Raw genomic sequence first — 22,608 nt, forward strand, 5'->3', positions numbered from 1 at the left:
GACTTGTTAAGTAATGGACCAAAGAAACAGTAGCTTGGCTAGAAAGGGAAGACTGACTTATTTGAAAATTCTCAATAGCATGTTAAAATTAAAAACAGTGGTTCTAAACAATAAATAGCGTTTGTCTTTTATTTTTTTCCCCTCAGTGAAGCTGTGAGCAAAAAAGGCACAATAATACAGAAATGTTCGTTCTTACTTCAAGTTTGCATGTTTCAGTTTTGTCATTTTAAATCCCAAATATCACAGCACATCATTGGTTCCTTTTCACCAAAAAACAGAAAAACAATACAAGTCAGTAACAAAAGAATACAAACAGTGGGTTAAAATTCTACATATTATACCTTTCCTACTGCTTCACTATACTTCCTACATACTACGGTTAACACGAGAGTCTGTTTTTCCTCCTGTGTACAGTAGAGTCAAAAATTCTGCAACCAGGTTTAAAATGACAGGACCCCATCGTGGTTCAGTCTTAGAGATAGGCTTTTGGCAATTATCTTAACTATACATACACAGCAAATATGTACAAAATAAATTCTGTTGCCTAGTTTCACACAAAAAAAGATAGACCTTTTGGAGAATCCAGAGATGGTATGCCAGTGAGGCAAGCCCACAACTTTTTCTTCAGCAACTTGTATCCTTTGTAATCAGATATCTTAAGCTAGTTCCGATGAATGGTGAACCAGTATAAAACGAGACAAATCCATGTAGAACAAAGCTCATGTTCTGTGTACTGGCTGAGGAGAGAAGAGGGAAGAGGACAGTCAAGAGCATGTTCTCACCAAATACGGTCTCAGCTAGACCATCGAAGTCTCCACTGGTGATAACTGAGTGAGCACGTTTTCACAGACCAGATTTGATCTCCTCTCTGTGTGAATGAACCTCTTAAGTTCTATGTATGTGACAGTCAATTCAGACTTTTCAAACCAAGCATTGTGAATTGAATGGTAATTCATAGCCTTACATTTTCAAAGAAACATATTTTAGTGTCTATCAGGCATGAAAACAGAAAAACATAGGCAATGGATGTTTTCATCCATGTTTTTCAGGCACTTGTTTAGAGCAAATATGTAATCATGACACATTTGGTGAGAATGATGTACCATCAGTGAGGAGAAGGGGGTCTGATTCTTTGGATTTTTTAGTGTGTAGAGTAGTAAAAAGTGTTAAATTTAAATTCAACTATGGGATATTTATTTCTCTCTAATGGTGTAATGAAATCTACTTGTTAGAAAGACTGAGTGTGCAGGGATGTTTGTTGAGGAAAGGTGTGTTTCTTTATGTATTTTTGTCCAGGTGTTTCTATTTGTACATTTGAATGTTTGCGAGCCTTTGCCTCAAGTTGGTCGCATCTATTTGCGCTTTCTGAGCACCAGGTACATGAGGCCACTGATAAGAGTCATGGGGAAGCTGATCCAGGCCAGGACATAAGAAGAGCCATAAGTGCCTTCCTGAAGACTTTGCACATGAAAGCTGTTTTTCTGAGCGGTGTAGATGGACACCCCGACCATCACACATAGAGCTGGGGAAGAAGAAGAGAGGAGAAAAAGGAGATAAATTACCCTCAGTGGGTGATGAGTGAGCATTATTCAAAGTCTGACAGCTCCTTTGACATTATGAGAAAAACAACTATTTGCTGTCTTTTAGAGTATCTGCTGACAAGTTCAACATGGCTCTCATATTTCCCTTTTAAAAATACAGCTTCAGTCAGCATAGTAAGAAAATCACATTGATTTGAGGGCAAAAGGAAGGTGAAAAGGTGTTAGTTAAATCTAATCATGTATACTACACTGAAACTGGTTGTTAGTTGGAGGGTGTTGGCTGATAGCTGTTTAGCTGTTAGCTGTTTGTTTATTTAATGTTAAGCAGCACCTGCTTTCCTGCTCTAGAACACAATATACAGTAAAATAAACAGTGCATTCCTGTCTCTTTGTAAGTTAATTGAATTTCACTTAAAATCAAAGAGTTAATGCTTAAGCCATCTTTTCATCATGAAGAGAACCAGCAAGGATCAGATTTAACCTAGGATTAGAGATGATGGCAAAGAATGTGCAAGCAGGCAAACCTTTGAATGAAGTACACATCAGTTAAATCAAGATATAAAACGTTTGTGCATGTGGCTTACTCACAGGCCATTAGCTGGATAATAGCAGTGAAAATGAATCTCTCTCCTTGTTTGATTCTAAAGAGCTGAAGGATGAAGACAAAGAAGCTGACACAACATAAAATGGAAGCCATGATCATCGTGGCCTGGACCACCTGCAGGTAGGCTGAGGAGAAAGGAAGAACTTGGTTTTATGTGCAGGAACACACACTTTATACACGCAAAGGCTTCATGGAGTTGTGCGCTGTCCTACCTGCATCAGCGGTATGGCTGTTCTCCACAGGGATGCATGTGGCGTTACAGGAGTACCACAGGTCAGTGTAGATCACATCACGTCCTGGTGGTGACACTATCCACCACGCCTGCAATAAAAAAAAATATGATACCCAGTGCGGCCATGCAGCTGGTCATTCGTTGGTTCCCTATACTCACGTTGTGAATGGTCGCAACAAAGAGCAGGATGACTGAAGCTAGATGGAAGAGGATGATGAACGCCAAGATGATTAACATGGCTGCCTTTCTGTCCGGTTAACTTGTCACCTACTTGGAGCCCGTTCGTTAAATGTCTTGCAGGCTTCTTCAGCAGATTTATGTGTCTCTCACCGGCTGATTGTGTGGAATGTGTGTTGTAGCTTCTGGTGGGTGGTGGTCCCACTCAGTGACAGTTTCTGTGTGTTTATGCTGGTTGGCAGACAGGTAGGTTTGGGTGCCGATGGTCACAGGTGGATCAAAGTCTCACTTTAAAGAAGTCTGTTGAAGGACACATAAACATAACGCTTTAATAATACACACAAACACATGTAAGGTCATCCAATTGAGAATTAGCAGAATTAGAATTACTGCAGTGGTCCCACAAATGTTGGGGACCTGCAAATTTGTAAAAATATGTACTAATAACCGTAACTGAAGAAAGGATATTTATAATAATCCAAGTTTTTGCATTTTATTAGGTACATATTCATAGATGTATTGTTGTGAGGTCCGAAGAAAAGGGGGGATGTGGAGATTCCAGTCCCCCACATCCCTCAAACTTCAAAGAGACTATTGCCTCCATCTGAGATTTCTCAGGTCTCTGTTAAGTGCTATCCTGGACCCTTATTCGAACCGGGCATCTAGAGACCCCGCTTTCCCAAGATTATAAATTGCAGTCAACGCCACAAATCAGCATGAACCTGCCTCACCCGCAGAGAGGTACCCCTTCTTTGACCCTCCACTCAGGCTGACCTGATAACCTTATCAGACAGCGAACGCAAATTGCTGCCCTGGAATGTATCCATACTCATAAGGACACACGGATTGACAATATAGAAAATAGGATACTCTCAGGAAGTAAGAGACTGCAAAGACACTTCTCTGCAAAGAGAGGATTTCGTAGCTGTTCGAACCGTTTTTCCACAGGCCGATTCAGCAGAGATAGGATTTGCACCGAATAACGAACTACTCCAAACACCCAGCCACAGCACCACCTGATGATGAGTCATCGGAAACGATGGCATGTTGCCACTACATCAATCCTACGTATTTGGGTCCACTCATAAATGTCTGAGAAAAGAGAAAGGTACTTCATACGCTGCCCATAGTCATGTAATTCTGATTCTTCCTAACCAATTAAAACATACACAGAAATGTTCTTTTCTTTGTTCAGTTGTATTGTGTGTTCTGTGATGATGTGAGCACGTGATAACCATTTGATTGTGCTTTGCAGAAGATGATGTATCCCGCGCCCAGTGAATCGACCATGGTGTATGGAGAAAACTGTACTCAAAGTCACACATTTCTCTGTGTACGATGTAATTTAAAACTTGGATGAATGAAAGGCATAATCAAAATCCAAGACCGTCCCCTAACGCTGAGAAGCCAGAGAGAGAAGGGCAATTGGGTCGATTTTGTGCCGACAATCAGACCACACCCATGGTTCGGCTCTTCAATAAATAGATGATAAAATTTATCAGGGCAGAAGTTAAGAAGAAGTCGAGGGAGGAGAGCTAAACAAATACAAAAGTCTCGACTCATAGTAGAGACCGCTGGCGGTCGGGACAAGTTTGGCTGCACCGCACTCAGGCTCAGCATCCCAAGTTGACTGGCGACCACGGCCGCTTGGCCTGAGCCAGTCCCACCCACCTTTCATTTCTCTTCTGTTTTTTTGGGTTTTTTTTTTTTTTTTTTGCTTTTGCTGTTTGGGTTTTGTAGCCCCGTAAAAAGAAATTAATTCAGACGTTGAGTGGATTATCAAACCAGCCACACAAGAGACAACATTGCTGCTCCAGAGGGACGAGTCAGTTCAACAGCCGCTTCATCCGAGGACCGTCTTGCTTGGGAGGCCAGGATGAAAGATCTCGCCGGGCCGCCCTAGCCGGACATCTCCAATCCACAGTAGATAACACCCCTTCCAGACTGAGATTAATAAGAGGCAACGCTATACATAATCCAAGGCACAACATATATCTATGACCTCCGTTGTACTGAGTAGCTTGAAATGTGCGTGTGTGTGTGCATGGCGGAACTGTTACATTGGGAATCATTTTCCAAAAACAAAAATATTCCAAACAACCGTCAAAAATACAGGCTTAATAAAACAAAGACATTTTTGAAGCCTCCAAAGTCTTCCTCCAAACTACCAAAAATGCTACTGAGACAAAGTTCTGTCTGCAAGTTTGCTGAACCACGAGTGTGTGAGTATGTGTACAGTTTCAGTATGCGGTACTGTGGTGACTCAAAGCCTTAATTCTTACTAGGGCTTGTTGATGGTAACAGCAGGTTAACAGTTAAAATGTGCTCTGTTCAAATTCAAATGACCCAGGATACAACAGCATAGCAGAACCAGAATATCACAACTGCCATTGCGTTGAGTCACGAAAGATGACGCAGCCCTGGGAAATATATGCATTCACAACCATACATGTGTTCAGCCTTTGGGTTGGGGTAGGCATCATCCATTCTTGACCTTCATCACAGATACATTTTTTCTACTGTTTATATTCTGTCATGTTTTCACAGCTTGGTGTTCAAGGAGAGACATTTAAGGCACGTGTGGGTCAACACCAGCTTATCCCTTTGTTTTTTGCACAGTCACCTGGACATTTGTAGCATTATGACACACCGTAGTTCTAGGCAGGAAAGCAAACTAAACATGAACTAAATGCCCAGAGGTGCATAGCCTCAGAAAACACTGTTGACACTCATAACAATACACAAGTCTCCACTTCAGAGATGGTCATCCAACCTGGATTTTGCTCATCTAACATTTCTGCTTCTGAACAACCTCTCTGTTTTTGTAGGGATTCCATTCAATTCAATTCACATCATTGTATTTATCCCAGAGGGGCAATTAAAAGGCACAAGACTAACATGTCTGTCAGTCATAACAACATGTCCCCTTCTTCTACTTTTGTTGCTTTTGTTCACATGGACTCCAATGAATCATCTCAAAAGGAAAATCTCTTTAAAAATAGCAAATGTGCAGAAAAATGCTTCGTCTGCATCATTATAGCTAACAATCACACAGCTACAAATAATCACACAAGACACAATTCTGAATGTTGTTTTTTTTTTCAAACCAAACTCTTTTACAGCTACATTTAATAGGCTGGTTTACAACTTAATGTCAGCTTAGACTTCATCTCTGATACCGCTTGCCGTCTGCCCGACTGCCTACACTGCACATATTGAACTATCCTGAGGCGATGATGCATATAAAATGACACATGAGCACATACACAGAAAATTAGAAATCTTGGAACTACCTAAAATATCTCCACTGCTTTTGAAATTAATCAGTCAGAAACATGTTTAGGAGCACATGTGAGTGTAAGCACCGTGCACGCGCACACACACACACACACACACACACACACACATAGCCAGACACCAGAGGAATTAGCCCTCTCTGCCAAAATGGAGTCACAGCAAAAACAGCTTCTCTCCGCCGACAGGAAGCACGCCACAGGTTTGTGTGTGAGCGTGTGGCTGTGGGCTGTGCAAGAGGATAGACCCTCCCTGTCTGAGTTGGGGGAAGGGGGAAACTGGGAGTAAACAGTAAAGCTGACCTGAGGAAGCATCATTTTAACCTATACACTAAGACACAGGTTTTAGGCTCTGAGCAGGAACATGAACAGAAACAGTTTTTGAAGCCTAACCTGATATCTATCATGTTCTTGCTAAGCCTGTATCTGAACCTCAAAAAAAATAAAAAACTTGAATGCGTCATATGGATCTGAAACTGCTCACATGTAAATTGTGTGCAGCAGTACCACCCTATAAAGACAACATACCATAAGGTTTGTATGTTTATACATGACATTGAAGTCCTACAGCCGCCCTCTAAAGTACCATGCAAAACTCACTGCTGGGTTTTCTACAAATTCTGCATTATGGCATCACGAAAAAACAGTACGGCCAGCCAATGCTTTTTTATAGAGTGCCCAGAGATACCAGAAATTAATTTAAATGGAAGCATAATCAGTGTGTCTCTGAGGTGGCCAATCTGACTTTAGGTTTGACCACGTCGAAGAATGATAGCGGGGGAATGAGAGCGAGGGAGAGACAAAATGAAGCATTGACAGTATGAAAGACATACATCAAGTTATTTCACTACATCCATTAGCCTGCTAGAAATGTACACACAAACACAGCTGGATCTAATTCCAGTGCAACTGCCTCCCACCTCAGTAAAAAGTGGTATGGTGGGGTTGTGGGAGGGGGGGGCAAAAACATTAGTGTAAACTCATTCATACGCACACAGGCACGCTGATACACACATGTACATACAAAGCATGCAAAACCCCTAATATATAGCTTGTCAAGCAACTCACATAAAATGAGACCTGAGAGGATTAAAGGTTATTCAAACAATACAGACAACAGCTTAGTGTTTAGATGTTTCTGTAAATGATAAGTATACAACACGATTTGTATGTGTGGTGATTTACAGAAGTAAAAGACAAGATTTAAACTGGAATTATACAAAAGCTTCACTTAAGTTCATTTATATACTATTTCTATTATCATTATTTATCATGTCCCACTGAAGAGACGAGCATTTCTGCAAAGTTAGCTTTGTGTCTTACTTTAAATTTTATTGATGTTCAAACAGTAATCTATTGAAAATCTTGCCATTTCCCATTAACATCTCTGTCTTTTGCAAACTTCACTCCAATCATTAGCCCACACACAAATGTAAATGCAGAGCTTCATATTCCCCAGTCATCCTTGGAGTAGTGTTGCCTTGCAAAGGTTTTACTCAGTTGATAGCAAAGTGTGAGAACACTGATACTCACCTCATCCACAAGCATGCTGTGTACATTAGCCTCGCTTGTCTGGAATGCGTAACATTCATACCTCACAGATCTTCATGCCTTACCTGTCATGACTCACGTATACACATAGTAAGGGGTATTGCCCTCAGCTGTGGTGTTGCCATCAGCAAAACAGGAGGATAAAATCTTACAGACCAACTTAGTCAAAATGCTGCATTGATGTCCAGGCAAAAAAAAAAAAAAAAAAAGACATTTATTAGGGTAGTGGGAAAAGAGCAACAAGGTAAAATGCTGACATTGTAAAAGCGCCAGCTTGCTCAATGTATCATTTTCACTGCAAAGCTAATGTTTTAGAGCGACCCAAAGAGGGTTTATAGGTGGGTTTAATATAACGAAACTGACTTCATACAACAATGAATATCAAAATATTGTTATCTAGCAGGACGGCGCAAGCCCTGTGACTGTTTGTGTAGTATATCCTGTTTTCCCTGTTACGTGATGTAGCAGTTTCCCTTCGAAGTTGGACCCTGGCACTACGAAAGAGCAAAAACAGCAAGTCTTTCTGTCAGTCCTTCTGTACAGCCATTTCGCCTGACAGACACACTCACTCAGACACCATACACTGACAACCAGGCACAAATGCTGCCATTCCTCCTCTCCACTCAGCCTTATAATAGGAGGCTGGGGGACTCTGTGCAAGAGTGCAAGTGTATGTGTGTGTGTGTGTGTGTGCTGACTGATTCTCTTGCCTGGTGGAAAATGCTGACTTTTAACGGCCTTGTTTTTTTTTTTTTTTACTCTTTTCATAAAACGACAAAGCCGCAGACTTAACTAGGCCTCCAAATCTCACTCCCCCATCTCTCTCACCGTCCCACTCTCTCTTTTTCTCTATCTCTGTCTGCCTCTCTCTCTTTTTGTCTTCAGCCATGGAAAAACTGATGGAGGAGGAGGAGATCAGGCAAGAAGGCTTCCAGTGGAGCCCTCTGGGCCCATGAGGTTGCTGAGTTGAGTTTAGTGTAAAACATCCTCTCATCACAGCCTTCAATCAGAAATCTCGCTGGGATTCACTGTAGACGGATTCTCAGTATTCAGTGCTGCATTTTGCTGCATATCATTGTATGGATAGAAATGACGTTAATGAGAAACTGCTCTATAGGGCAGAAAATAAAAGCTTATAGTTTGGACTGACAAATCTGTCCCTCAGGTTTTTCTGTGTGTAAAGGTTGACACTTATCTAAACTGAACATATACCATTCACTCATGATGCTGGTGAGGTGCTGCTGAAAAAGCTAGCCCAGCTAGTTTTTTGCTTTTTTTTTTGGCCTTACTGTATCTAACTGACCTTTATTTATGGTAAGCTGTGTTTGCTAATGTGCGCATACACAACGACAATAGCCAAGCTCCGATTTATTTTTAGAGAAAATACTAAAGGCAGATTTTCCCTGGAGTGAAGCCATGGTGACCAAACAAAGCTTTGTTTAGGGAGAGCCCATAAAAACCTTCAGCAGATATACACACACTTTGGCTTCAGCATGCAGGAGCAGTCACGGAAGGGGTCACGGCATAAATACAGAAATATAAATATAACCAGATAATGAGACAGCTTTATACTGTAAATTTACAGGAGTTTTTTAATGGACGGGCATTGGCTACCCATTCTCACACACAAGTTTGCAATGCCTGTGAGACAAGGAGAGGACAACTATTTGCACATTGTTGCTATGAGTGGAAAAAAAAAGTGAAAAAAATTTACAGTTCAGTTAGAAGGTTTTACTGAGGGACAGGCCACATTTCTCTCATCACAACAGCTGACAGGGCTGCTGGATTTCATAGACACCTTCACACACAATGACTGAATTAGGGGGACACAAACAGCAAATTGCATAGGAACAGCTGTGTCAGTGTCTGTGAGGTTAGCCCGTCTCATGCTGGGATGCATTTCACAACAGCAGTTTTAAACCTGCCTTGACAGCTTGAGGACCGGATTCCCGTCTTTTCTGTCTCTTCAGTGTGAAATATTAGACTCGGTTGTACTCTGCTCATCTGTCTTTTTAACTTAATTTGACCTTTTTGAAGTTATCAAGATTCAGTTTGCACACTAAGTTGCTGATATTTAAGAAGCAATGAATGGCAAGAGGTTAAACCCTCCAAAAAAGGCTTTTCTTTCAGTAACTGCAGCAGCTTAGGACACTCAACACGGGGCTGTGATAAGATACACACATCGAAGAAAAGTGATAAACAATTGAAGCTTAACTGTGGATCCTAACAAACGATGCATTCACATCCCAAATTGACAATATCACTTTTGTTACAGACAGGCTTAATAGTTTAATTAGGACAAATGTTTTATTGCTGACAGCACAAGCCTACTAGCGTCACTTTAAAATCTCTGAATCAAGCTGCATCTTTCATGTTTAGTTAGAAATTCCTGGCTTCTGTGAGACTGAAAAATAAAATTAATTTATCTTCAACCACTTATCTGTTTCCAGGTCAGGTGCTGGAGCCAATACCAGCTCACACTTTGTGAGGGCAGGGTCACCCTGGACAGGCCAACAGGCCATCACAGGGCCAACACACAGAGACACACAGAGACCAACAACCACTCACACTCAGAGCTACGGACAATTTAGAGTCACCAGTTAACCCAAACATGATGTCTTTGGACGGTGGGAAGAAACTGGAGGATCCAGAGGAAATCCAGACAGGCGCAGAGAGAACATGCAAACTCCACACATAAAGGCCCCAGGCCTGGAACTGAACCCGTGACCTTCTTATTGTGAGGCAAAAGCGCTAATCAAAACACCGCTGTGCTGAACAGAAAAATAAAATAATTAAGATAATTTTGTTAACTAATGGGAGAAAATGGAAGGTCCACACTGCAGACATTGTTCTGAATAATGATGTCTACATGGTTGCAAAGGTATTTGATGAGCGTGTGCGTTAGTTTGAGAGTGTGCGATCAACATCCCTCCTTCAGGGATAAGGGATAAGAAAATGGCTAATGTACAGGGAGAGAGAGAAAACAGCATACGTCTTCCTGCTTGGGAACTAAATTGTTTTAGGTGTCTGTCTGTGTGTGCGCGCATTTTCACACATTCCTAATGTGACAGAAATTAGTAATGGCTCCCTGCGGGCAAAGAAAAGTCAGAGAGCGACTTATAAAAAGGGTGAAGGAACGCTGCAGTAGCCTCCATCCTCATCTGTTTAGCATACACCCATTCACTTCCTTTTGTTTGTGCTGCCCTAAACTGCTTCACACTTGCTCCCTGATCATTTTCATCCGTCAGTACTTTTTAAAACCTCCAGCTAATCCCATGACTAATCCTCCTCCTATCAAGTATCACACACCTCGTTCCTCCCGTCTCATGTGGTACGACTGAACATACCTTCAAATTAGCACTGGCATTCACATGCCTTCTGTCACATCACATCAAAACACTAAGAAGAAGGAGACGAAACACAAAACGTGAAGCACCGTCCAAATATTGCTGAGGATGGCACCCCAGAGACTACTTCCTGTCGTGGCAAATACTGCATTTGCATGGAAATGAGTGTGAAAACCTTCCAGTTGTACTTAATAACAATTTTTTAATGAGCTCAAATGTTTATTTGGCCTTTAACACTTGGTGTTTATAGAATGTTTTAAATTACTGGTTTACATAAAGTTTCTCCTGGATATCCACTCCACTGTCATGAACTGAACTTAAGGGACGGCAGTGTTGAAGGAACATTATAATATTCGGCACGAGTCTCCTTAAGAAGGTTGCAACGTCCATTAGGAAATTCATTTTCGTCATCTTCGTTTGAAAATCTTTTTCATCCATCTGCCTTTTTCCAAGCATTCAGTCCAACAATTTAGAAGTCATGTCACAAATTATGCTGCGGAATGGTAACGTGACACTCCCATTTCATCTGACATTTAATTCTTCTGTGGCGTTCCACAGACCTCATTCTCCCTCAGATTCCATGTAATCATAAGACAATTTATACATTGTCTCAACCTCTGCAGTCCAGTGTGAATACCCGGGACAACTTCTTAGTGTTTTCAACCACAGGGGGGCGCCCCATAAGAAAGGAGACTGTAATTATCAGCAACTGCCCCATCAAAACTTTAATGAAACAGTCAACATTGCAAAGACTGTAACTTGCGGGGACTTTGGGACTTTGTTGGCTTTAATCCTATGACAGCTGGAGTTTGTTCAATGTTGTAGTGCCATTCTCTCACTCAGATAGTGCTACAGTGACTTTACTCCCAAAGACAGAAAAGCAGCAGCAGCAGCAATGATATAAACTAATTTTTAGATAATGTATAAGCTGATGAGATCACAGCTACTAGAAAAGCATAAGCCAGAGGGATGCCATGGGAATATATGATGGACAGGCTTAACTACAAAAAGAGGCAGATAAACTTATAGTCCACACACAAACACACATTTCCTGTGTTTACAAAAAAAAAAAAAAAAAGCCAATTATCTTCCCCACAGACTTTCAGACAGACAAATAAATTTAACTCTCTCTCTCACACACACTGGTGACTGACAACGCCCCTTTCATTTCCAGACTCTGAAAGTTGAAGCCAGGAGCGGAATTATGATCTGTGTAAAAATACCCACAGGAGAGAACACCACAGCTCCTCAGCGGCTCCTCTCATATAAGACACAATGAAATACAATAAATATGAGCGGGTCAGAGAGATTTAAAATAATAATAAAAATATTTGTATCTCTTTAACACATATTTACGTATATATCCTGACACACCTTGAATTAAAACTGGATTTTTTTTTTTTTTTTTTTAGGAATATTTTCCCAAAGCTGGTCAGTGGGAAAGTGTTGCTGTTCTATTTAAAGAGCCGTTTCGCAATTACGTTGCACTTGAGTAGGACGTGAATCCAACAGAGGGGATTCGGCGCAGCATTCAAAGGAGCATGCAAACTAAAACATACTCACTTTACACAGTTTACTCACCGAGGTTGGAGCGATACGGAAGCCGAGTGGGGCTCCAGGTGGAAAATGCCGCAGGTCCGAGTGGATGGGGGAAAGTGTTGGATAAAGCAGCGTGTAGTTGCAGACAGAGCAGCAGCAGCAGCTCCTCCAAACAGCGCCAAAATAATGTGTTAAAGGTGCGCGTTCTCGGAGGGAGCGCGCGTGGGAGGGCTCGAGGGGCGGGGCTGGGTGTGGTTTGGGACCTCTTATTATAATATGCGTGTTTATGTGTCTGCATGTGTGTACAAAGTTGTGATGGCAAACTTAATGTCTACACTACCTTTATGCGCAACTTCAAGGACCTAAAAACAAGTTTGGGTTTGGGTCCCTGCCCGCCACCTCCTCATTCACGGACACACAAATCAGTTTTCACCAATAAGCCAAATTTAGTGCTTAAAGAAAAAGAGAGAAAAAAAAGTGTGAAATACTGAAGAATAAATCCTTCTGACCACAGAGAAATTTTTGGAGGAGAGAAACACCCTACTCTCTCTTTCTGGTCATGTCCAAATTTATCCCCCCGACTACAAATAGCTGAAAGGGAGGAAAATGTTATCTTTAGAAACCCTTAAAACAACATTTTGTAGCAGCCTGGAGCCCACACACACAGCTTACTAAATAATAAGTAATGTATTAGTGATGGAAAAGTAAGCTTGAATCAGCTGATTTTCATGACAGTGGTATCAAATTGACCCTGAAATTGACACAGGCATGGTAAAGCCTCGTTGTACATTGTTGTGTATTACATTTGTTTTACATTTCCATCATAAGAAAATACATTTCTTATGAGGATCTGTTCAAAACGATGCTGCTTGTTAGTCAAAAATGTTAATTGAGCACGTATGAGGAAATAAAGAGTTATTTTGTTGTTTTCTCCAACAAAATAACACAAAGTACCATTATGGGGATAAGACAAGTACAGAAAATAGATAGATAGATAGATAGATAGATAGATAGATAGATAGATAGATAGATAGATAGATAGATAGATAGATAGATAGATAGATAGATAGATAGATAGATAGATAGATAGATAGATAGATAGATAGATAGATAGATAGATACTTTATTTATCCCAGACTGGGAAATTGCAGTGAGATGAGTCATCAAATTTCAAGTCATCAAAGTCATCAAATCAAATGAGAATAGTCCGGGGAAATATCGGCAGTTGGGTTGCTTTTAAGAAATGTGGCCCCCTCAACAACATTGAATAGTCCTGATCTTGGAAATGCATTTGCCTGTGTCAGCAAGGGTCACTACAAAAATAGAAGTACAAACATTTGGGTGTGTGTGTGTCTGTGTGTAGAATTGACACATGAGAAGATTGGTTCAAGACGTGTCTATAAAAAAAGCCATTATTGGAGTCCAATAGGGAAGGTTTGAAAGTCCGTTCCCTCACATGGAAGAGAGACAAACGACCGGGATCAGACGGAGTGGGAGACAGAGAGGAAATTAAAAAGATAAAATAGGATGAAAACGAAGGAAGCGTAAGGCATCCAGGGTGGAACAAATGCTGAAAATGGAGAAAGGAGAAGAATAAGGGAGAATATTTGAAAAAGGACATGGAGAAATGAAATTGAGCAGGTTGCACTGCATTCTGATCCTTCCCTTCTGAATTGTCACTTTAAGATCTTCTCCCATTATTTCCTTCACTGCAGTGTTATTTTACACATCGTATTCTATCACATCTCAGGTCAAAGTTTTGGAGTAGTCACTTTCCTGTGTTTGTGTAACCCCTGACTCTGTCCTATTCTTATTCCCCTGGGAACGCTCCTTTTTCACAGCTGCTGTGCCTCCCTGAATAGGAGGGGCTGCATGAAGACATTTTCTGGATGCCGCGTGGTTTTACTGCACACCTCAACCACAGAGTCTTGATGAAAAGGTTGAGCAATCAACAATCAAAATACTGGATGCAGAAAGTTGTTGCCCCTCCTCTACCCCGTCGATCTGTCCCTCAGTCTTCTTTCTGCCAAGCACCGCCAGCTGTTGCTTTACATTTGTTTATGGTGGTTTCTGAAGTCACTCTTCTGCACAAGTAGAAAAAATCTGAGTGAATTTGAGACTGAGTAATTATAGGAAAAAAAGCGTATATGCTATTTGTTAGGAATTAGCGGAGGAGACTGATACACCTTATATCAAGATTGATGCCACAATTAATCTTCCCATGAATTTAATTTTATTTGTCGGTTTTTGTTAAACAAACCAGGGATAATGAGTTGGCCTTGAGGGTGTTGCAATGTCATCTTTGGAAAGAGCCAAGCCGACCGTTTACCCCTTTGTATGATTTTAATGCTTAACTAAGCCAAGCAGATGCTGGCTGCAACTTCGTATTTAAAAGACTGATGTGAGCGTGATATTAGTTTTGTCATCCAACTTTCAGCAAGGCTGTATATTTCTCAAAATGTCAAACTCGGCCTTTAATTCAAAATGAGCCTTCCCGAGGATCTGCATAAAGCATAAATAAAGGTCACATACAAAAATAAGGGTCAGACTCTCAAATCAAGGCTCAGGCAGCAATGAATGATGAATGGTTCGGTGGGATTATGAGGTCATTCTGCGGCTCGCACTTTCGAGTATGAAGACAAGCTAATCATTATTCCTGTACGGCCGGTATAAAAGGCATTTGTTTTAGCTGAGTAATTGCTGGAGTTTTTACTCTTCCAGCGTTACTGTGTAACTGTTTATATTAATCCACCAGTGAGGGTGTAAAAAGCCAATGTTTATACGCCACACCTACGCCACACCCACCTCTAATATCAGCTCTAGGGCTTATTCAGCAACTTCCCCATGCAGGCCTGCCATTTGCTAATAATGAATAACTGAAAAATCTGCAATTATCAAGCATCCAAATGTTGCTAGTTTTATACCTGACTACTTTCCCTCTGGGCAGCACAGGATTCATCTGAGGGGTCATATGGAGATGGTTAACTACAACTGGCATCATGTAACGAAGACTTCCTTTTTCAGGCTTTTGCAGCACATAATTCTCTGCATTTTCCCTGCAGGCACAACACAAGCTTGCCAGTCTTACTGGCTGGTTGGCTGTACATTATTATAACCAGTAGACTCATTCTCTACTGGATGCAGGGGACAGAGGGGACAGATACAGGAAGTGCACGTCCCATGTGCACCCCAGAAGGCAGAAGGGTTATCATGACTTCACGATATGATGTTTCAGGACACTTCGCTCAGGATGCAAGGTGTTAGCAGGTTCATAAGTTCTCATTAGAACACTAGCTCTCAGAGTATTTGCTCACATTTGCACATTCAGGCAATTTGCAGCACACACACACACACACACACACACACACACACACACACAAACACACAGGCCCACAGCTGGTTCCTGTTTAAGCAACAGAAACGCCATCATCCCCAGCACCTCAGGCAACTTTCCTCTTCCACTGCTCACATCCAGATCCACACATACACACACACACACACACATATATATATATATATATATATATATATATATATATATATATATATATATATATACATAAGGGGTGGGAACAGGTTTAACCTCTCTGCCAGGTGTCAGGTGTTCACAAAACAAACACACAGACCCAGACACACACACACACACACGCTACACTTTACATGACTTTCAACACATATCAGTTACCTGCTACTGTCATGGGAATATTGGAGGAAACAATGAGCTGTGCACGTTAAACCTTTGTAGGACAGTGTACTATCTCACCTGAGGCAGAAATACATGTTTTTTCACTTGCCAAAACAGAATGTCCGTCTACGGCTATATTTGGAAAAAATAGAAAAACTAAATATGTTTATTTTGGTAACAAAAAGCATCTTATGTTTTATAGTAAAAAAGACAATCTCTGTTGCAGAAGCAACATTGACCTAGCCCAGATTGTGAAATAAAATATCTGGGTCATGGTCTCCTTGTATTTGAGCCAAAAATAAAGGATATTGCATAATGAAAGTGGAAAATGTCCAGCTGCTGCAAATATGTGTGCAGCCAATATCAGCGGAGGAGATCTCCAAACTCTCATGATTCTACTCAAAGTTCAACTTAAATATGTAAGCACAACCAGAGAAATTAGCTCATGTTGCAAAATGCTCCTCACTGTGATGTTGTTTATAATGTTTGAGAGAATAAATACAACAGGATCAAATTTAATGTTTTAGCTAGTTAGGGCCCAAAAAACAAAAAATAAAAAAACATCTAGAACATCTAGATTAAAAAAAAAAAAAGAATTACAGCCTTTAAAAAAAACTTAAGGATATATGGATATATTTCCTAAATTCTCAAAATTGGGAATGAAAAGTGAATCTACGAGTTGTCCAATAAATAATATTTTTCTCCCAGGAATCTTTTATTCCTCTGAAGTTTGTAAAGCATTAACCAAATTTACTATGTTGTCACCTGCTTGTTGCTTGTTTCAAATACTGAGTATATAGCGTATAGTTTATAGTAGTCAAAAAAGTGTCTTCTATCGTATGTCATTCTTTCAAAATCTATTTCTAACAAAATGACCTTACCTTTCTGTCAAGTGTCCTCCTGAAGTGAGGTCCTGTGTATGACATCTGACTGGTTTTAAGAAAAGCAGGGAAATGTCATATCAAAGTGTACAATGCCTACTGTTGAGATGCTTTTCTTTTCTTTGACATGAAATTGCTCAAGATTTCCCAAATGTAATTATTTTTATTATTATTGATTATCATAGAAACTGCAACCAGGCTGCTACAGTTGCTTTCATCCACAGTAGTGCCTCCTGTATGACCATTCAAACTAAAACCTAGTGCCTCTCCTTCCTCTGCACTTTTACTACCTGGATGTGTGCCAGAAACACAAAGACTCGCACACATACACACACACACACACACACACACACACACATTCACAGATCTACAGCCAGACAGGAAGTACCCCCCACCTCCCCTGTTCCTGTTTCTCACAACATGTATGTGTGTTTATGTGTGTGAGTTTGTGTCCACTGCTGCAGGAGGCAGATTGAGCAGCCCGAAGAAAAATAATAATTAAAAAAAAAACCCTACAAAAAGACATGAGATAGAAAATAGGGGAGAATAGAAGCGAAATTGCTGGAGAGCAAAAAATATACAAAAGATTGTACAGAGAATTATACAGAAAATAACAGATAGTTAAGTTGGAAAGATGTGCTTCTGGAACAATCCTGGCGGACAAAACGTTTTCTACACCTCTACCCTCCCTCCCTTCCTCTCCTCTGCCGAGTGAAGGAGGGTGTGGTTTGGGCTCCGGCAGTGTTCGCCCTGATAATGTGAAAGCAGTGTTTACATTTCTGAAAGATTTTCTTAATGTTTTCCATTCTCACTATGAACAACAGCTTTATTGAAAACTCCTTCAACACCCTCTTCCATGTTTCGTGAAAAGAAATATGTACATTTTTCTCTCACCCTGACTCATCCTGAATTATTTTGACAGACATACTGACCAATAAATACAGAGATATTGTAATGGTGACATTTTTTCTGCTATCAACTACATGAGACAGCCGCATATGAATGAAATAATGGCTCTGTGTGAGACTTCATTCACACAAGACAGAAACAGACAAATGGAACTGCATTAAGAAAGCGGCTTTGGTGCCGAAAAGAGCTTGTAGAAAGTTAATGTGTCACTGAAAGAGGAACACATGCCATGGATACTGTGCATCATGGTGAATACTATTTAAAAAAACAAGTAGAAAGCTGAAATGAAACCTCATCTGTTTGAAACCTCACAGAATGAGCTACAGAAAACATTCACTGCTATGTATTTCTCACCAATTACATACATATACATATTCTGTGTTTGTGTGTTTGTGTGTGTGTGGGCGTGTGTAACCACGCCAAAGATAAAGGTCACACACATGCTACTTTCCATTATATTTGCATCCCCACATTTTCATCTATTTGCTTAAACACCTGGCCACAGGAGGCAATGTTGGACACAGAGTCGATGAAAGGGAAAGGAAAAAGAAAGCAAAGAAGTTCGGACGAGACTGCGGGATTTGGGTCATGAGTACGACATTATCAGGGTTTGTTTCTTTTCCACACAAACAGAAAGGGCAGAGCCAACCAAAGCAAACAAGTCAACAAGGAAGTGAACGCTGACAAAAGTATTACACTGATAGGAACAACCGCCTTTAAAGTTTTGTAATTTACACAATCATTATAGACTATAAGCACTTTTTCTCCCACCCGTTGAGCACACAAACACAAGTACGCACACAAAAGTACATATACAGACCCAGGCAAACAGTAGATGCACAGTTTAATTAAACCTTCATTAGACTTTGCCAACACTGTATTAGTGTGTGTGTGTGTGTGGTCGGGGCAGGGGATGGGGCTCATTAGGAGTTGTTTCTATCATCATATTATCAACATTTTCAGAATGATTTAACAAAACAAACTAAAAAAAACAAAAATTACAGGAATTCTCTGGCCCATGTAATTATATAATATGTCAAATTTGAAATCTTAAGAGCAACACAAAATTCCAGCAGTTTATGATCACATGTTTATTGAAAATAGTATTATTTAATCAATATTGTGTAAGTATTTAGAAGTGGGGGAATTAGGGGAAATAAAAAAGCTTTGCCCAGTAGCCAGTTAGCTTAGTTTAGCATTCATACTTGAAACAACAGCCCACATGGCTCATCAGACTATACATAAATCTATTTGCCAGCATCTCCAAAGCTCCAAAATGAACACACTGTACTTTCCATTGAGTTGGGAGTGGAATATTTCAGTTGCTCCACTTTATTTCTATGATTATCCATATTTCTATTCCCTAGACGGCAGATGTTGTATATTTTATTTGTATGGTAGGAAATGCAGTGTGTGTGTGTGTGTGTGTGTGTAGACAACAAATCCAGAGGAAAACACTGTCTAACATCAAGAGAGCAGAAACTGTGAGTCCAGCTGATCTTCCTTCCTCTACATAAATAATCTATTTTCGGTATCATCGCAAATGCCTCCCAACTGCTTTGTTCAGACTCACATATAGACAGAGAGATAACAATAGTTAGTCAGGGATTATTCTGTACAGGCAGCAAGCCAGGGCAGCTGAGAGGGAGCAGGCAGCACCACCTGGTCTCCCATCAGCCAATTTATGACATCTTTTGACCCGTGACCTCTTCATTTTGTGCGTGCGGATGTGTGGCTTTCCCACATTCGACATTGTAAGGGAGACTGCTGGAAGTGTGAAGGTCACATGAAGGTGCTACGTCCAGACAGAAACATACCACATTGTCATATTTGCACACGCAAACAGCACACAGGCCTCAAAGATCAATGACTGTTCTGATCGAAGAACGTCTCAGTCACTCATCTCTTCCTCTCTAACCTCACCTCTCTCCATACTGACGGCAGCACGATCTGTGAGGCTTTGGAGAGTCAGTCCTGAATTGAGCTCTTTGATTAGTTTCAGTTGCCAGGCTTTTCCACAGTATCTGGAGTGAGTGGCTTTACACGGTCACTAGTTCAAGCTGTGGCCTGGTGAGATGGAGGCCTGAAAATAGAGTTGATGGCTGGGATTCCTTTGGCTGTCGTCTGACCAGAATAACTGCAAGAAGCATCTGAAATTCCTTCCACACATGAGCTGCGCATGCGTATGTGTCTATTCCCATTGTTCAATTACTATTGACAGTACATGATCATTTTGGCCTGAATAATTTTACATTTTGTGGGGGGTTTGCTCTTGAAAAGGACCACATCTCCTTTATGTTGGATTTTGAAGGAAAGCACAATTTGGTTTTTTAGCCGCACTTATGTTGAGAGATCATATTCTAGTAAGCAATATATTTTTTCAAACCAGCAGCAATGACATTATACCCGCTCTTATGCTCACTTATAGAGCAAGCACATGGATGCAGGGCAGAAAGAGTAAGCACCTAGCAATCTTGCAAAGTAGTAAAAGGATCTGTTGCGTCTCATCCCTGGGTGGAGCTCCTGTTAGTGTCTGATACTTTTGTTTATGAATCTCATTTAGGGGCTGCAGCTCACTTTGTCATTGTTGAACTCAGTGTAGCTACGGTGTCTGGTTTAACCATGCTGGGCAGGTGATAAGTCCGTTTATAGTTGTGCCGTGCAGTATATCACAGCACAGAAAAGGGTGTTTATGTGTGTGTGTGAAACTGAAAAAACTGAGAACATTATACAACTCACTTGCTTAATCTTTATAAAAACAACACCAGAGACTCTGAGAATTACCTGATCTTTGTTCTTTTAGAATAAGTGATATGCAACTTCATCTGCTCTACGATCAAACTGTCGGGACACTCTAAGTATGACGAATTTTTGGAGCACCCCTAGAGATGTATCACCTCGTGTGCGATGAGCATCTTCATCAGTCTCTGACAAATGCACGAAAAGCAAACCCCAATTAAGCAGGTCTAGTTGGGTGCTTGATGTAGATTTGCACGTGTTATAATTTAGGCAGTATCCCCAGATACACACACAAAAACACAAGCGTGAACAAAAATGCTTGCACGCACACTCTGGATAGTGAGCAACTACTTTGCATATGCCTTGTTTAATATGTATTGGTGCACATAGCTTTGCATTTTCGTTAGGTGTGGGAAGAACAAATGCTGGAGGGGAGAAGGTAGTTGAAACAAAGGCATGGTTAACTTTTTGCCATTTGTTGAATTAAAATGACACTGATTCGCTCCGTAAACTCATCTGACTCAAGGCTAAAAAGGTGTGGGAAAAAAAGTTAGAACGGTCACCAAGGCGATGACCCGACAGGACTGTAACAGCTGAGAATTTCACGACAGTGTGAGGAAGGAGGAGGAACTGTAGGAGTGGGATGGAGCAAGGAATGGGACGACAGCGGAGGAGGAACTGAAACCACAGAGATATGAAAGTTTAAAAAGATGGCCTTCTCAGAGTCTGTCATTCTTCCTGACCATCAGGCTGCCATGACCCCCGTTGATTTCAATAAGGAGACCTTCGGTGTCATGGTTACAACACTAAACAATTGTTGTCATGGTTAGAAGAAGTCAACACTGACTGTTTCACAGAAACCAGAGGCAAACAGTGATCACCCATGTTGAATAAAGGCATTTTGCCATCCCATCCACTAACTACGGTTTCATCCAGCTCTTGCAATGACATCACGCAACTCTTTTTTACCTGAAAGGCAAGAATCATAAGCACTTAAGCATAAACAAATGTTGCTTTTAGGTCCTTGCTGAAACTAATGATGCTATTGTTTTTGTCATTCTATTTTAAAGTTCCAGCCAATTATGTGCAAGGACACATTCATGCTACTGAACTTTGTATGCACTCATGAGTCCGCCTCTTGCATTGTTCTTCATCCTTTGTGTTTAAACATGACAACAGGAGCAAAGGGGTATCTTCTTTTTTTTCTTTTTGCATGTTGTGATATTGTGACATGTAACGTGACAAAAAAATAAGCTTCTTTGTAACTGAAAGCAGAAGGCAAGGGCAGGTTTGTTTGACAGGATCTTTGAAATGAAGTGTTTGACTAATCCGCTTTTGTTCTATTACAATTTCCACCCAAAAATTTTGTGAAAGTTTGTTTTGTCCTAATTTATTAACAGAAGGGGAAGGGTGAACACTTCATGAACAAGATCCCAAACAGGGCTTTCTATACTTTACTACGCACGCAGCTCATTAAGAGCAGCACGTCCTGATCACACCCATCTTTTTCCATAAACGACTTACTTCCTATTTCCTCTTCAGTTGGCGGACATACACTCCCAAAACACACTCACTGGCAAGCACACAAAACCCCTTCGGCTAATCATAATAGAAAAAGTTTGAGTTATGTTAAGGCTGTTGTGTGTGTGTGTGTGTGGCATTGTTTCCAGTGTGATGACTGCTTGTGCAGTCAAGGCTTAACTTTTGTGCTGAGTGACACTGTGGCCAAAATCTGACCGAAGTGTATTAGTGTCTTTGTGTATGTCTGCGTATGTGTGGATGGGTGTGTGTGTGTGTGTGCATGTGTGCGTGTCAACCACTTGCTGAATGGACAGAATGTGTGTGACTCTATGGGCTATGTGCTCAGTTGAACACTGTGCGTGTGTGTGAGAGAGAGAGAGAGTCAGAGATTTGACAGGTGATGTCATTGTTCATACACATGCACACACACGAATCCCTCTAAGGCCACAGCAGTTTGACATAATGGGTTCACTATAACCTACAATTTTGTTGAGGAAAACACATTAAACACTTAATTCAGAAACAGAAAATCAGAAAATGACAGTAATGCGGCTATAATGGTCAATCTGCCACATCCGTTCAAACTGAA

At 40.8% G+C, this 22,608-nt stretch overlaps 1 protein-coding gene across 2 annotated transcripts; it reads right to left on the minus strand.

Annotated features, from left to right (window-relative positions):
• Positions 1 to 115: 115 nt before the first annotated feature.
• Positions 116 to 17,067, minus strand: emp2 (epithelial membrane protein 2). Of its 2 annotated transcripts, none has more exons than XM_029508218.1 (5): positions 16,851 to 17,067; positions 2,537 to 2,854; positions 2,358 to 2,466; positions 2,130 to 2,270; positions 116 to 1,522 (listed from the first exon to the last, which is right to left on the minus strand). In XM_029508218.1, the coding sequence occupies exons 2-5, from the start codon at positions 2,612 to 2,614 to the stop codon at positions 1,353 to 1,355; spliced, it is 498 nt and encodes a 165-aa protein (XP_029364078.1). In that variant the 5' UTR covers positions 2,615 to 2,854; positions 16,851 to 17,067; the 3' UTR covers positions 116 to 1,352. The 2 variants fall into 2 exon arrangements, with proteins under 2 accessions (XP_029364078.1, XP_029364077.1); XM_029508217.1 differs by lacking the exon at positions 16,851 to 17,067 and adding an exon at positions 12,327 to 12,462.
• Between the last annotated feature and the right edge of the window lie 5,541 nt (positions 17,068 to 22,608).

This window comes from Echeneis naucrates, chromosome 8 (assembly GCF_900963305.1).
Source record: "Echeneis naucrates chromosome 8, fEcheNa1.1, whole genome shotgun sequence".
NCBI lineage: Eukaryota > Metazoa > Chordata > Actinopteri > Carangiformes > Echeneidae > Echeneis > Echeneis naucrates.